This window comes from Asterias amurensis, chromosome 11 (genome assembly GCF_032118995.1).
Source record: "Asterias amurensis chromosome 11, ASM3211899v1".
Taxonomy (NCBI): Eukaryota; Metazoa; Echinodermata; class Asteroidea; order Forcipulatida; family Asteriidae; genus Asterias; species Asterias amurensis.
The window spans coordinates 16,192,044-16,207,095 of NC_092658.1; the positions used below are offsets into that span (position 1 = coordinate 16,192,044).

Consider the following 15,052-nt stretch of genomic DNA (forward strand, 5'->3'; position numbering starts at 1 on the left):
GGCGGTTTACCGCATGCAGTAATCGTTGACAATATTGTCCTTTTTTATCTGCAATTCTCGTAGATAAACGTGGTGTGTGTATCATCCATGGAGGAAGGAATCCATCTGTTGTAAATTGTGTGCAACGCGTACTAACGTGGCACGTGCGGATCGGGGAGTCCAACCAAGTGGAAGTTGATGGTGATTTTGCCAGTTCTTGTTTGGCCAGGAGGTGGCATTTTTACATTCAGAGGCAGCCATTTTGGTAAGCGTCGATCTTCTCCATTTCAAGTTCAACGTTTGTCACTCTCCAGTCGGTATTTTTGGCCGTAGACCTACAATAAAACTTATTTTTATAATGATAATTCGTATCACGCGCCGCAATTGGCTTGAAGTCTTTTATCCCGGAAGTTGGTATGCCGCCCTCTACAGACGGCTTACTAACAGTCCACTGGTAACCAAAGGTTTACCGAAGTTTACGCACAGTTTTAAAATGGGAACCAGCTAAAAGTTCGCACTAAAGTTTGAGAGTTGTTTACACGATGTTGTTGGGAACCGAGTTTATTTACGTTTTCGTGCTGTTAATTTCTCTAGTTTTCGGTCAATTTATAAAGCATTTGAACAGCCCAGGAGAGAAACAGTTCATCTGCACATCCGTCGGTGTGGCTCTGGTTGTCTGCCTGTGTGGGTGGCAGGCCTACCACTCGGTGTTGTGCACGGCAGCCACTGCGACCATCATTTGTCTCGTTGGTCCAAACACGAAACAGGTGGGTAAAATTAAAAAGTTAAAAAAGGATCACTGGCCAACTAAAAAGATGGTGTGTGTTATCATGGAGGTAGCCTATACCTCCATGGTGTTATGAATGAAGGGGGTCACATTGAACTTTTTTTATGGTGTTTAAATAATGTACAAAATTGCAATAAGTAAAGTAAACGGTTTTCAGGGATGTCAGCTTTTTGAAAAACAACAACAAACTTAGACTTATCACTTAGAGAAGTAGGGGAGGATACTATTTAGAACTGCTGAAGCATGGAGGTAGGCCGAAGTAAAGTAGTAGTTGTACACATGTTTGTGCAAGCCCAGTGGCAGCCAGAGGGGTGTGCAGTATTGACAAGAAGAGATGTTGCAACTGCAAGCAACCCTGCAAATACGGTTGGCAATATAACTTACATTAAAATACAAGGTCTATTTATTATTGAAAAATGTGTCAAGATTTTTTATTCAGGAGTCAGGAGTCAGGGTATGTTGAGTAATATTTTTCAAATTCTATGTTCTGCTCTGACCCAAGACATGGTCAGTTAAAAATAACCCATCTTAATAGTATGTTTAATCTTTGTCATTGTTTTGATTTGATAGGAAGTGTCACATCTGGTGTTTTGCGTTCTGCTTTTCCTACCTGGCGTTCTTCAGGTTGGGTTATCTCATTGGCTTCACTGCACCGTCTGCCTTCCCAAACGTTGTTCAACTCCTCCTGACATTACGGGTAAAGAAGTAGGGCTGGATTTCATATTGTAGTGTACAAACGCAAAGAGAATGCAAGGTATCAACTTTAAAAGACACTAACACGTTTTTTGTACAGTGGAACTATACAATAATTTAACTACAGTTTGCAAAATGTACATACCGCTTTGCATTTAAACTACTTTGCGTGTACCAATTTGCATCAATTGTTACTTGTTTGTGGTGCCTTACACTACCACCATTACCATGACCGTACACTTATTAATGCACTACAGGCAGCCAATACATACATGTACAATGTTTTTGTGAGTGTACAGCGTGCACAGTTGTTAGGCTTATATCAAAAGTGTGGGATCACCTTAAGGGGATGCGACTTCTAGAAGTAGAAATAGAAATGGTCTTTATTACGGTTTTTAATCAAAAAAGTGGAACGATCCTTTTCAAGATATCAATGAAGCAAAACAAATTTTTAGTTTATTGTTTTTGGCCTTGACAAGAAATTAAAAAGTACTTTATCAGGCTGTTGCAGCTGACTTGTTTTGGGGTGTAATGATCTAATTACTGGTTTGCTTTTAAAGGCAGTGGACACTATTGGTAATTGTCAAAGACTAGTCTTCACAGTTGGTGTATCTCAACATATGCATAAAATAACAAACCTGTGAAAAATTGAGCTTAATCGGTCATCGAAGTTGCAAAATAATAATGAAAGAAAAAACACCTTTGTCACACGAAGTTGTGTGCGTTTAGATGGTTGATTTCGAGACCTCAAGTTCTAAATCTGAGGTCTCGAAATCAAATTCGCAGAAAATTACTTCTTTCTCGAAAACTATGGCACTTCAGAGGGAGCCGTTTCGCACAATGTTTTATACCATCAACCTCTCCCCATTACTCGTCACCAAGAAATGTTTTATGCTAATAATTATTTTGAGTAATTACCAATAGTGTCCACTGCCTTTAAAGGTATTTAATACTTACAGATTTTTTATTTACAGCTCGTTGGTGTATCATTTGAGGTATATGATTCACATGCCTCTCCTGTCAACAGAAAGCATGAAAATGGTGATTATAACCAGAACATTAAACCCCACCAAGAAGCTACCATTACAGAGCTTGATGCCACTGAAATCTTCCAATATGCCTTCAGCTTTATCGGACTTTTCACAGGTAATTAAGAAAACTCTCCTGGATTTTTCTAGAGAAAGTACAGGATTAGTAATTACAAACAAGAAAAAGGAAGATTCAATCTGACAGTCCACTCTACTTGTTGACAAGTCATTAATTGTCTGCCATGATTCCAGAGACAATGGCGATATTCTCGCGAGACTGCAGGCCACAGCGAGACTACTGCTCTCGCGCTGAAGTGCAGTCTCATTCAATGGGGGAGTAGTCGGTAGCCTGCAGCTTCCCACGAGAGCGGTGATCTCGCCAGAGCTGTATTCGATCACAAAAACCTGAATTATTCTGCCACTACCTTGACTCGACTATCACTGTGACAAACCATTTTCGACTTGTCCTCAAGTTTAACAGCTTACTGATAATTCTAGTACTAGGTTACTGTAAATAAACCAGTACCAATCAGATAGAGAAATGTTTCAGTCTGAGATAATGCCACATATTTATTATTGCTGGAATTTTAGGAATCCACCATGGGCAAAACAAATGTGCACTTATAGGGGTTCTGTTTTCATGATCAAAGCAAGGGAAGTGCTGTACAATCACCCAGTTACTGTTTGTATGGGCGCGCTTTCCACAATCTGGAGGGAGGGTGCATGCATGAAGTAACTCCATGTACAGCCAGAGGCCTGCTCTGTTTCTTGACATTACGTTACTACATTATGGTATTTCAACTGAGTTAATGATCATGGTTCCTTTTTTATGTTATATTACAGGTCCCTACTATACTTACAAAACGTACCATGACATGCTGCAATGTAAACATTCAAGTTCAATTCCAACCATCAGACCAATAGTTCAGAGAATCAAATTGCTGCTACCCATTGCCACATTATTTGTACTCTTGTCAAGTTTGAAATGTACGTCGGTCAAGTTCTTCACTTCACAAGAGTTCTACTCCTATGGATATTTCTACAGGTAAGCAAGAAGTCAAGCTTTGAAGCTGGAGTGCACATAACCCGTACACACTAATTTGCTTTAAAGCTTAATAATGAGCTAGATCTGCATTTTAGGTGGGCCCCTACTGTGGTGGATCAGGCACCAGTTTGTTTTCCTCCAATGGTAGGACAATTCAAATGAAATTCAAAAGTTAGTGTTGGTTTGTGGGGTAGTTGTCTGAGGCACTGCGATGCAATGCGAGGGCGTAGTCTATCCTACACCAACTCGGGACTTGACGGCAGCCCTCTACTCTTCCCTGTCCAGCATTAGGGACCTCATCTCTCCTATGTCGAGGCAAACATCCCCCAGCAAAGGGTTGATGAATGTGGCTTGCCTCCCTCCCCTTCTGCCAGTTTCCCTGATTTGGCTCCCTCAGGATGGTGTGATGAGCTGCCTGCTCCGGGTGTGGATTGCAGTGGCCTACCAGACCCATCCTCCTCTCCCTGATCTTAATTGAGATTAAGGTGACGTCAAGTGCCATGCGCAGCTTCCTGGTACTAATGCATTGATTTTTTTATATTTTTTGACAGGATCCTCTATGCAGTGCCAATAACCACTATGGTTCGTCTACGTCTCTATGCTGCATGGTTAATGGCAGAGAGCGTCTGCATATCAGCAACACTAGGAGCCTATCCTGCATCAACCAAACCAAGGCCTGGAAAAGGACCGTGTGTGGAACTGACACACAAGGGAAGGTAAGCTCAATTTATCAAGATTATAGCTAATTTTATTGTATTGTTTTGTTGAAGAAAGTGGATGGGAAGCTCTAGTAACTTCTTACATTATTTCAATGATGTGGGCTAGTGGTCTCTTTCCTTGCCTAGCACCCAAATTTGATTCCCGCCAGGAGTACTACATGTATGTGGATATGATTTTCAGATCCTACGTGATCGTACGGGTTTTCCCTGGAATAAATATCTGGGGTTTTCTTCCCATTAGGGTTCTTGGCTAGTATTTTGATGTAATGAATTTTGTATTGACTTATTGTAAAATCGGACGCGATTCAATTATCTGATTGTGATGTCTCTTCATATTTTTGAAACAATGAATAAACCATTTTATCTATCACTTACATATCTATCTTTTCTGCGAATCAGTGGCTTCACATCCGATCTTCATTAACATGTTGTTTTCTTGTACAGTATGACCTCTAAGCCAGTGGAGTACAGCTATGCAACGATAGAAAACATTGATGTTTATCAGTGTGAGACATTAGGTGACTTCCGTACTGCAATGCGATATTGGAACATGACCGTGCAGTGGTGGCTTAAGAGTTATGTCTACGATCGATTTCCTACCAAAACCGGAAGGTAATGGCTATTTATATATCTCTATACACCATGTCTCAAAGCGCTTCCAACATTATTACCCTGATCACTGGGCCATCTCATTACTTATTCCATCTCAGCTCCCTGGGGAGTATACAGCCTGTGCCGCCAAATATGTAGCGCACTAAGCTAATCAATCACAAGAACCATCTCTGCCCTCACAGGTACCCATTTACCCCTGGGTGGAGAGAGAAGCAATTATAGTAAAGTGTCTTGCTCAGGGACAAAAGTGTCCTGACAGGGATTCGAACCCACACTCTGTTGAACAGAAACACCAGAGCTTGAGTTCGGTATTTATCAAGATTTTCTTTCAACTTTATTCACACATCCTTCACAACTTCAACCCCCAGGACCTTCATCACATTCCTGGTCAGCTGTTTCTGGCACGGACTCTACCCAGGCTACTTCATGTGCTTTCTCATCGTTCCCATCATCCTCCTAGCCGAGGACAGGATGAAGAGATTCCGCATCGACGGCTCCTGGTACGATAAGATCGGCTGGTTGTTAAAAGTCTACACTTTCCAGTACATCATCATGGGCTTCTTGCTACAAGGGTTCTGGGAGACGATTAACTACTGGGCGTCGACGTACTTCCTTGGATTTGCCCTTACTGGTTTGTTCCTAGTCATTTCTTATACCTGTAAACCACCGCTGAAGCCCGCACAGAAAGTTGAATGATCTGGGCTCGATTTCACAAAGAGCTTAGGACTTGTCGTAGGAATCTAATCTAGCCCGTTGTTGGTGATCTTCTTTTCTGTACTTTTCTTTTAGTTGACTGTAGGGAGACCCTACAACTTTATGAGCACGGTGAAAGAGAATTGTTTTGGGATAATTTTATTTGATAGCACATATACTACATTTAAAGGTTATGGTACATACATTTACAGATATGGTACTCATAACTGTTTTTCATACTATTTTTGGCACATAGTCTTCAGGGAAACCTTTGAGTAGAAAGATGAGGTTAGAAATGTTAATGTGATTATTGTGTGTAGATTACTATACTGTAAAGTGACAGACATTGAAGTATTTGATTTTTCCATATTTTTCTACTCGAAGTATTTTGAAAGAACTATTTTCTAAACATATATTTTGATATTGATATCTTTTTGCACCATGTATTTTCTATAAAGTATTATAGTTTCACCAATAGGGCTTTCTTTTAAACATTTTGTATGAAGTAAGGAACAAACCAAAGATACTAGGGATATGTTTTGTATGTGTAACCATAATTTGTCTTTCAAACAACCTGCCTTCAAGGCTGGGAGAAGAATAGAGTGGCACTATTTACTGACAAACATTTGCTCATGTTTTATTACAGAGTTCTTTCATGTATAATAAATCAAGTTTAAGGAATTCAGTTCTTAACAATTGCCAAAGTACAATATTTTTTGGCAACTCATTTGAAAAAAATAGATATTAACAAACTTATGGTTTTGTATTTTACAACAAGTAACTATTGTCAAAGATATAGTGTTTGCAGTTTTTGTTTACACTTATGTAAGTTGTAGTGAAAAATAAAGATGAAATAAAAGGTGGTTATAAAACTACGTCACTTCAGAGGGAACTGTTTCTCACACTTTCAACTTATTCCTGGATGCAGAGAAGCAACTAGGGGTCTTGCTCAACGACACCCATGACTGGGATTTAAACACACATAACCCTTATCATGGAATGAATAAGCCATCGGAACTCTAGGCACTACTGCTCGGCTGATAGCCACCCGAACCCTCAAAGCAGAGTTTATATAGAACTTTTTTTTTTTTTTTTTACTTGTTTGCCCCAAATCATGGGAAAACAACACAAAAGATGGAGAGAGTAGCAAAACAGTTGTTATATAATTGCTATTGTTACTAAACAAACTGTAGCAGATGTTGTATTTCTGTTCAGCTGGTAATAACACAATTTTTAAAAGTTTGAGGGGGGGGGTACGATAAATGACACCCTTTCTCTAAAAAAGGGTGGATCATCATTGGGAATGGAAAAGTACACCTTATCTTGCTTTTGCAAATGGGTGAAAGCTGGTTACAATACAGTTAATAGCAACAACTACAGTGGCATTGTATTCTGTGTATAATGGCCAATGCGTCCCATATTACCGCTCTCTTCCCATCCCACCGCCACGCCCCCTCCCCATCCCACCGCCACGCCCCCGAGCCCCCTTCCGGTAAAAGTAAGGCCGCCCTCTATTGACAGACTTTTGAGTGTTGTTGTTTTTTCCCTTCAAGAACTTGATTCTTGTTTTCATTGCTACATGTACTTAACCGGCCTAGCAATCCTAGGTAATACAACAGGACCGGCGTTTGGAAAATCATGTGTCCATGTTGACTCTAGCGTTCAACAGGAAGAACACTGATTGAGTGACACTGACTGGACAGTTTCACTTCTGTCTTGTTTGTTGAAAACCAAAACAACAATGTCACCGACTGAGCTGATTTACCTGTGTATGTTATGCATTTCACTGGGGCTTGGACACGTCGTCAAACATGCACAAAGTCCACAGCAAAAGCAGTTACTTTGTACTTGTGTTGGAGTGTCGATGGTGCTGGGGCTGTGTGGCTGGCAGGCGTATCATTCGGTGTTGACAACACTAGTTACAGGTTTTATTGTACAGTTTGTAAACCCAAGGTGAGCCGAGTCTCTTACTTTTAATACTTAGTCTTATGTCGTTTTAGAGAATGGAACTTGATTTGATCACAGACACATGTGTTGACCTTGTTTTGTAAAGGTTGTACTGAAAATGCATGACACTCATTCTGTAGTACTACATGTACTACTGTACTAGTACTACTCGTATACAAGTAGAAGTAGTATTAGCCATACGTACTACTAGAGGACGAAGTGTTTGAATGGTGTAGAAATGAATAATGAGAATGGGATGGGCACATCTTCTTTATAAACTTTTAAAATTAATATTACCAATTTATTGTGTTGTGTTGTGGTACCCTGTCCTGTTTGCTGTTTTCTTTGATTTGTAAAAAATAATGATGCCATGCCGCAGCCATGCCCTTAATTTAATACCTTCGTTTGATTTGTTTATAAGAAGTACAACAAGTATGTAAACATATTAAAACTTGATGATTGACATTGAAATCCCCTAACTAATCAATCACGACTGGTGTCAACGTGATGAGAATTGCTCAGGTGTTTTGTTCAAGTGTCACAACCGGAACTAAAACCCTCAACCTGTGACTTATGATAACCCTACTAACAGCCTTTTGATTACTACCATTATGAAAACTATCTATTTTATTGGACCTGTTACTTTTAGTTACTTAGTACTTAGCACTGAGCAAGTGCCTAGCCCTAGGCCTATATCTTCAATGTTGGGATATTATTTCTGAAATTTAATTATTTTGCTTGGATCTTTTTATTTGTTACAGAAAGTGCCATGTCTGGTGTTTTGCTTTTTGTTTTGCCTACCTGACGTTTTTCAGAGCCGGGCACTTCTTTGGGCTGGCTGCCCCTACAGCGTTCTCCAATGTAATACAGCTTCTCTTAACACTTAAGGTACGTTTTTCAAGTTGAGTTTTGACATTGGCTAAAGTGGGTGATTTTGGTAGTTGTTTTAAACCCTGTTTGTCATGTTTTTAGACATGATTTCAAGTCTGAGATCGCAGTTGTTTCTGTCTGTATCAGCCATGCAAATTGCCTTTTGCAATCAGGCAGTCAAAAATATGATTGCAGACTAACTTTTACCAGGTCTATCCTATTTGCAGATGCAAAATTCTACCATATCTCTGAAACTTTAACTCTCCCATGTTCTTGTGATTCTCCTCACACTACACAGCTTGTTGGGGTTGGATTTGAGGTTCATGATTCTCACATGACTCAAAACAAACCCGCACTACAACCTAGCCAACAAGATGCAAAGCCTAGCAAACACAAATACGTTGCCATCATCGGAGAGCTAGGAGTGACTGATGTGTTCCAGTATGGTTTCTGTTTCATTGGAATTATCACAGGTAAGGGTTAACCCATAGTCTTGATAATAATATTAATACGAATAATATTAAAGTCTTATATAGCGCACGTATCTACCAAACAACATACTTAAGGCGCTGAGTATATACAAATTTTCATAAAGATAGGTTATTGCAGTGATGAATTCTGAGACCCAATTATTCAGCACCTTATAAGGGTTTACAATGTGCTAAGGTGCATACAGCAGTCACTGCTAGGAACACTGGGGCGAACCCCTTCTCCTTTCAATAAGTGCACTATGGGTTCTTTCACGTGCGTAACATAACACACAGGACCAAAGGCTTTACATGTATGTCCCATCCGAAGGACGGAGCATCCTGGGTCAGTGTCTTGCTTAAGGACACAGTTAACATGTGTCATGACTGGGACTTGAACCCACACTCTGCTGATCAGAAACACCAGAATTTGAGTCCAGTGCTGTTAACCGTAGTTCACTATTGCATACAGACAGTTACGTAACGTTGAGCTTGAATTGCACCAATGCAGACCACTGGGCTACGTGGGAATGCTACATTTACGAGAAATATCAACAGTATTTGCTCCTCTAATTGTGTTTTGTTTGTTAATGGTTAAATAAATAGTAATAATAACTACACCTTTTGATTTCTTGACCCCCAGGCCCCTACTACAAGTACAAGACGTACCATGATATGATTCACTGTACTAACTCCAAGGATATACCAAGCATTAAACCACTGATGGAACGTCTCAAGACATTGGTGCCCATCGGTCTGCTGTTCCTTGTCATGTCACATTATATGTCTATTGAGTACGTCAAGTCCAATGAGTTTTACACACACGGGTATCTGTACAAGTGAGTAAATTTATCTTCTTTATTTTTTCATGAAGAGTGTGAGAGATATGAGCCTATTGGGGGATCAGAGGTTTCAGTTAGAGTCAGTCAACATGGTCAATGCTCTGATTGGTTCTCCTGAAAGGAGACCTGAGGTTGATTGCCTCATGGTTATAGACTGTGCAAGTCTCGCGAGAAATTGAACTTCCGGGACCATTGTGGTCCCAACCTAATGGAGTTTTACGTTGGGGAGATTTTGTTCTGTCAATAATTTTAGTTTAACATAAGTTATGACTCTTAAAAGTGAATATGTTCTTGGGAATGTAAAAATAAGTGATTAAAAACAGAAAAGTAAAATCAATTCAACAAATTAACGAAGAAAACTAAAGAAAAAAACTTGACCTCCAGTTTCCGGTTTACTCTAAACAATTAAGAATATTACCCAATTGATGTTCCCATTATCGCTGAACCTATGTGATGATCGCACCAATTGGACGTGATTCACAAACGGGGTTTATTAGAAAAACCATCCAGGTCGATGTCGAAGCAGCGATCCTCGTCCCGATAAATGTATAATTTTTACGTTAATTTAAACAAAACAATTATTATGTACACGAATTAAAATAATAATTATACAAAAAGTACGTTAAAAATAATAATCTTTAAGAATTTTTTAACAAATAACAATTTCAATACAAATTGGTTTTGTACAAAAATATGTATTTTTTCAAATTAAGTTCTCGTTTCGCTACGTGCGAGACTTGCACGGTCTATTGTGTGGGTTGCCCATTGTGTGAGAGTGCCCTCTGTTGTGGGGCTGGTCAGTAGACTGTTGGATGCCAGGGTGGAGTTTCCTCTTTGAGAGGACAAGGCAGTTTTTCCATTTTGCAAATATCTATGAATTTTGCAAATATCTATGACATATGAGTAGATTGGTCAATCATGCTTTTTAAGAGCACCTGGAAATCAAACTTCATCATGTTACCTTTCTGTCCTCTCTATCTCCACAGAACTTTTTACATGGTTCCGATGTTTATGTTTTTCCGCCTTCGTATGTATTCTGCATGGATTTTGTCCGAGTGTGTTTGTATGTCTGCCACTCTGGGAGCTTACCCTGTGTCTACACAACCAAAGGTTGGCCAGGGGCCTAGTGTGGATCCAGCACAGATTGAAAGGTATAGTCAATAGGAGCACTGTTCTTGTTTTGAGGGGCATGAACACTTTTTTCTTGTAAAGAGTATACACTGGTGTACATGCAGTTTAACTTTGAGCTTTTAAACTTTCTAATCATCCACTATAGTATTTAAGATTAAATAAATAATGTCTGACCATTTAGTATCATCCGCTGTGGTTTTGAATTATAGATAGAATGTGCCAGACCTGCAATATGATATTATCCTATTAATGCATACTACAGAGTACAGTCATCCTTCTACTGTCTGACCATTTACCGATAAACAACGCAATAAACACAGTCATCCCCTTCTACTATCTGACTTTTCAGTATCTTTCACTGTGGATTTTAATGAAAATTAAGCTATGCCAGCCTTCAAATGAGATCGTCTAAACAGTACACAGTCAACCCTCCTACTGACCACTCAATATCATAAACGTGTACTATGGTTTTGAACAAAAGATAAACTCAGCCGCCTGCAAATCAATATATCCACTCAGTACACAGTCAACCCTCCTACTGTGTGGCCACTCAACATCATACACTGTGGATTTGAATGAAAGACAAACTGCGGCAGCCTGCAAATGATTTCATCTAACACAGAACCCAGTCAACCTTCCTACTGTCTGACGATTCATAATGGACCAGCCTGTATGATGTTATGAGGAGAACGCATCAACATACTACAAACAGTTCATAATTGATGTATTTTTTTATGTCTTCAACAGTTCAGACCAAACCACTGTCAAGTACAACTACAAGACTATTCATAACATTGACTGGTATGCCTGTGATGCCACACCGACCTTCAGGGACGGGATGCGTAACTGGAACATGACGGTGCAGTGGTGGCTGAAAAGCTACATATTTGTTCGGTGTCCTGTGAGAGCATGGAGGTAAGTCAGATTAAGGTTGTGCTTTATTCTTGACACTAACCCTTAAAACCAAAGGCTTTCTTGGCTGTGAGTTATCCTACTCATACAAAGGCGTGCCTACAGCCGATTTCACGAAACGCTAAGATTAATCATATTTCTAGTTAGGACGAGTAACTCACCCTAACTTAGGATGGGTTCAATGCTAAACGGTTACAGAACTTAACTCGTCCTACTTACATGTGTAGGTTTTATGATTAATCCTAAGTTAGGAAGAGTTTGGTTAAAACGATGGCTGGCCCCTAGAGTGGTCCCCTGTCTTCTACTGTCGGCATATAGACGAGTACTAGTATAATTACAATTAGTTACTTTTCTTGGGTTGGTATAAAAGTAAAAAATTGTACTTTAATAACAGATGGGCCATCAAAGAAAAAGGAAAGAGTTGAACCAAGTTATAACTTGTTATATTAATACAATACAATATACTGGTAATGCAACTATAAGATTTAGTACAATACAAAAGGCATTTATAAAAACAACTATTTCTTCAAGATCACATCTGTTTGTGATGTAAACTCAAATACAAAAAGGAACAAAGAAATATCAAACGAGCAAGAACTAAGGGAGTACATCATTGTGTGAAAAGTAAGACCTGAAATTTACTAAGCGATACTTTCTGCTAAATAGCTTTATGCAATTTGGCTGTGATGTTGGTGCTAGCTTGGCTTCATGCTCAGAATGAGTGTGCTTTTTTACTTAAGTGCTGAATCCATTGGACTGCCTGAAAGCTGCTTGACACAAATTGCTTCGCAGCAAATTAAATATTATCAATCTCTTAAAATTGGCTCAGAAACTTATCAGTCCTCCATGTATGTAGGTCACAAAAATGTATGTGTAATCAACCCCTTCAGGTAGATACCTGGATGATAAGAGAAGATAACAAGTTGTGTAATTGGGTTGTTTGAAGTGCAATGAACTTGATTTTTTCATGTGCGTTACACATATATAGGACCAATGGCTCTACATCCAATCCAAGACAAAGCGTCGTGATTAAATGTCTTGCTGAAGGACACAGGTGTCAGGACTAGGACTCGAACCCTCCCACACTCTACTGATCAGAAACACTTTAGTTTAAGTTCGGTGCTCTTAATTGATATCACCCTTTGTTTTACAGTACCTCAGTGACAATGTTCGTCAGCGCCTACTGGCACGGCATCCATCCAGGCTACTTCTTCAGTTTCCTTACTGTTCCCATCGTTCTACTGGCTGAGGATGCCATGACGCGGGCCTTCCGGACAGACAGCAATGCATGGTGGTTTGACAAACTCAATTGGTTCTTCAGGATGCGTGCCTTTGAGTATCTCGCTATGGGCTTCTTACTGTTGGGATTCTGGTCCACACTACGCTATTGGGCGTCCACCTTCTTCATCGTTCATGTCATGACTGCCGTTTTCATTCTTGTTGGGAACGCGTTCAGGCCGAAGAGAATTCGGGAGGGAAAAGTCGCTGAGCACAAAAAAGATTGACATTCCATATATGAGTTGAAGAAACATACCTCTTTGCATGAAGTATGCAAACATGCCAGTAATAGTTTATTTCCATTGATTTTTAAGTTGAAAATCGCACAAGTTGAAATGTGTCTTTCTGTAGTTACCGTTTGATGTGGTTTTTGTTTTGAAAGTATAGAGTTCAAGTTATAAAGGGGGGGGGGTTGCTGTCAGAGGATGGGAAGGTGACCCCAAGCACCTCTTTTCCCTTTACAGACCTAGACGAAGTCGAGGTAAATTATCAAGAACCAGGCCTCAGCGGGTTTAAACCACTTGTTGAAAACTGATTCAATACACTTTGATGCCCATTCTTAAATACCTTTTTGTTTAAAAAGTAAAATAAATGCAAAATTGTAATTGTTCAATGATTTCTTTTATTAAACACAACACCCCTCCAGCTTTGAAAAGGCCCTCAGGTAAACCACTCCTTATAAGGGAATGCTGTGCGCGTCGCACGTATCACATGATGTGGCACAACTGTTTCAGCCGGTGCTCTTGACCAATAGGAATGAAGAAACTGTCTTATAAGCACAGGTGCAAGCTTGCATGTCGCGCCCATGTTTCAACACTTTTTACTGGTCATAAACAAAGGTTTATACACACCCACATGACGCGCTCTCAACCAATAGCGACACAGTAGCGAAAAGGTATTTATGATTGAAATTTTAATTTATATACAACAGACATGATAGAAAACATTTAGCAATACCAAATGTATTGCTTCTGATGTATGTTTAGTGATAAATGTGTATTATTGTTATTGTATTTTGACAGCATTTATTTGTGCCTTGCCATTTATGGAATTAAATCATTACAAAAGTACACTTTGATTTGATAATTTTAAGATTAATGACTGTTGTAAATTGTGTGAATTGTTTTGAGAAAAATAAAGATTTTTAATTGATAATAAGAATATACTTAACATTTTTTTCCCGTTTTTTTTCTTCTGTTCCATCAAAGGAACATTAGTTATGCGTCTATGCCTTATACTATTACTACCCCTGTTGTTCATTGGTCCTTAAAGGCAGTGGACACTATTGGTAATTACTCAAAATAAGTATTTGAAGTGACGTAGTGTTTGAGAAAAGGTAATTTTCCACGAATTTGATTTCAAGACCTCAGATTTAGAATGTGTGAGGTCTTGAAATGGAGCATCTGAAAGCACACAACTTCGTGGGACAACGGTGTTTTTTCTTCCATAGTAATCTCGCAACTTCGATGACCAATTGAGATAAAATTTTCACAGGTTTGTTATTTTATGCATATGTTGAGATACACTACATTGTAAGTGAGAAGACTGGTCTTTGTCAATTACCAATAGTGTCCAGTGTCTTTAAGCATTCCTGAAACTATCTCAACTCCTTGTGAGTATGCAGCATCGGCAGCCAAGAAGTCTGCTAAATCATTCACATCAATTATCTCTACTCAATATGAATCCTTCTCTGACTAAATTCAGTGTCTCTTTGTCACATGGTTTGGCTATGCTTTCAGTCTAATTAAAAACAATTGTATTCGTTCAACTCACATTTGGTTGAGAATTTTGTACAAGTATTGGTGTTTAACATCTCTTTCGTAAAGTTTATATACATAATGGAACCCCCCGTGCAAATTTCACATACTATTAAACCATTGCGGTACCCGCTGCTCAAACAGCCTCAAGCTACCTGACAATCTCGCTGGGCTAGTTGGTAAGACACTGCTCTAGAGTTGCAAAGGTCTTGTGTTCGAATCCCACCCGAGTAATGTGCTTGTTATTTTTCCTGAAGTTCAAACTAATTGCGCAAGTACACACAGACACCTA

The 15,052-nt window shown here is 39.3% G+C and overlaps 2 protein-coding genes across 2 annotated transcripts; both read left to right on the top strand.

Moving 5' to 3' along the window:
* The first annotated feature begins 147 nt into the window (after window positions 1-147).
* On the top strand, window positions 148-6,436 carry LOC139944093 (lysophospholipid acyltransferase 7-like). Its single transcript, XM_071941050.1, has 7 exons — window positions 148-746; window positions 1,341-1,463; window positions 2,434-2,605; window positions 3,331-3,532; window positions 4,084-4,248; window positions 4,696-4,863; window positions 5,232-6,436. The coding sequence occupies exons 1-7, from the start codon at window positions 522-524 to the stop codon at window positions 5,557-5,559; spliced, it is 1,383 nt and encodes a 460-aa protein (XP_071797151.1). The 5' UTR covers window positions 148-521; the 3' UTR covers window positions 5,560-6,436.
* A 707-nt stretch (window positions 6,437-7,143) lies between these two features.
* LOC139943730 (lysophospholipid acyltransferase 7-like) lies at window positions 7,144-14,958 on the top strand. Its single transcript, XM_071940488.1, has 7 exons — window positions 7,144-7,509; window positions 8,265-8,391; window positions 8,672-8,846; window positions 9,484-9,679; window positions 10,669-10,833; window positions 11,561-11,728; window positions 12,879-14,958. The coding sequence occupies exons 1-7, from the start codon at window positions 7,298-7,300 to the stop codon at window positions 13,228-13,230; spliced, it is 1,395 nt and encodes a 464-aa protein (XP_071796589.1). The 5' UTR covers window positions 7,144-7,297; the 3' UTR covers window positions 13,231-14,958.
* Window positions 14,959-15,052: the final 94 nt, after the last annotated feature.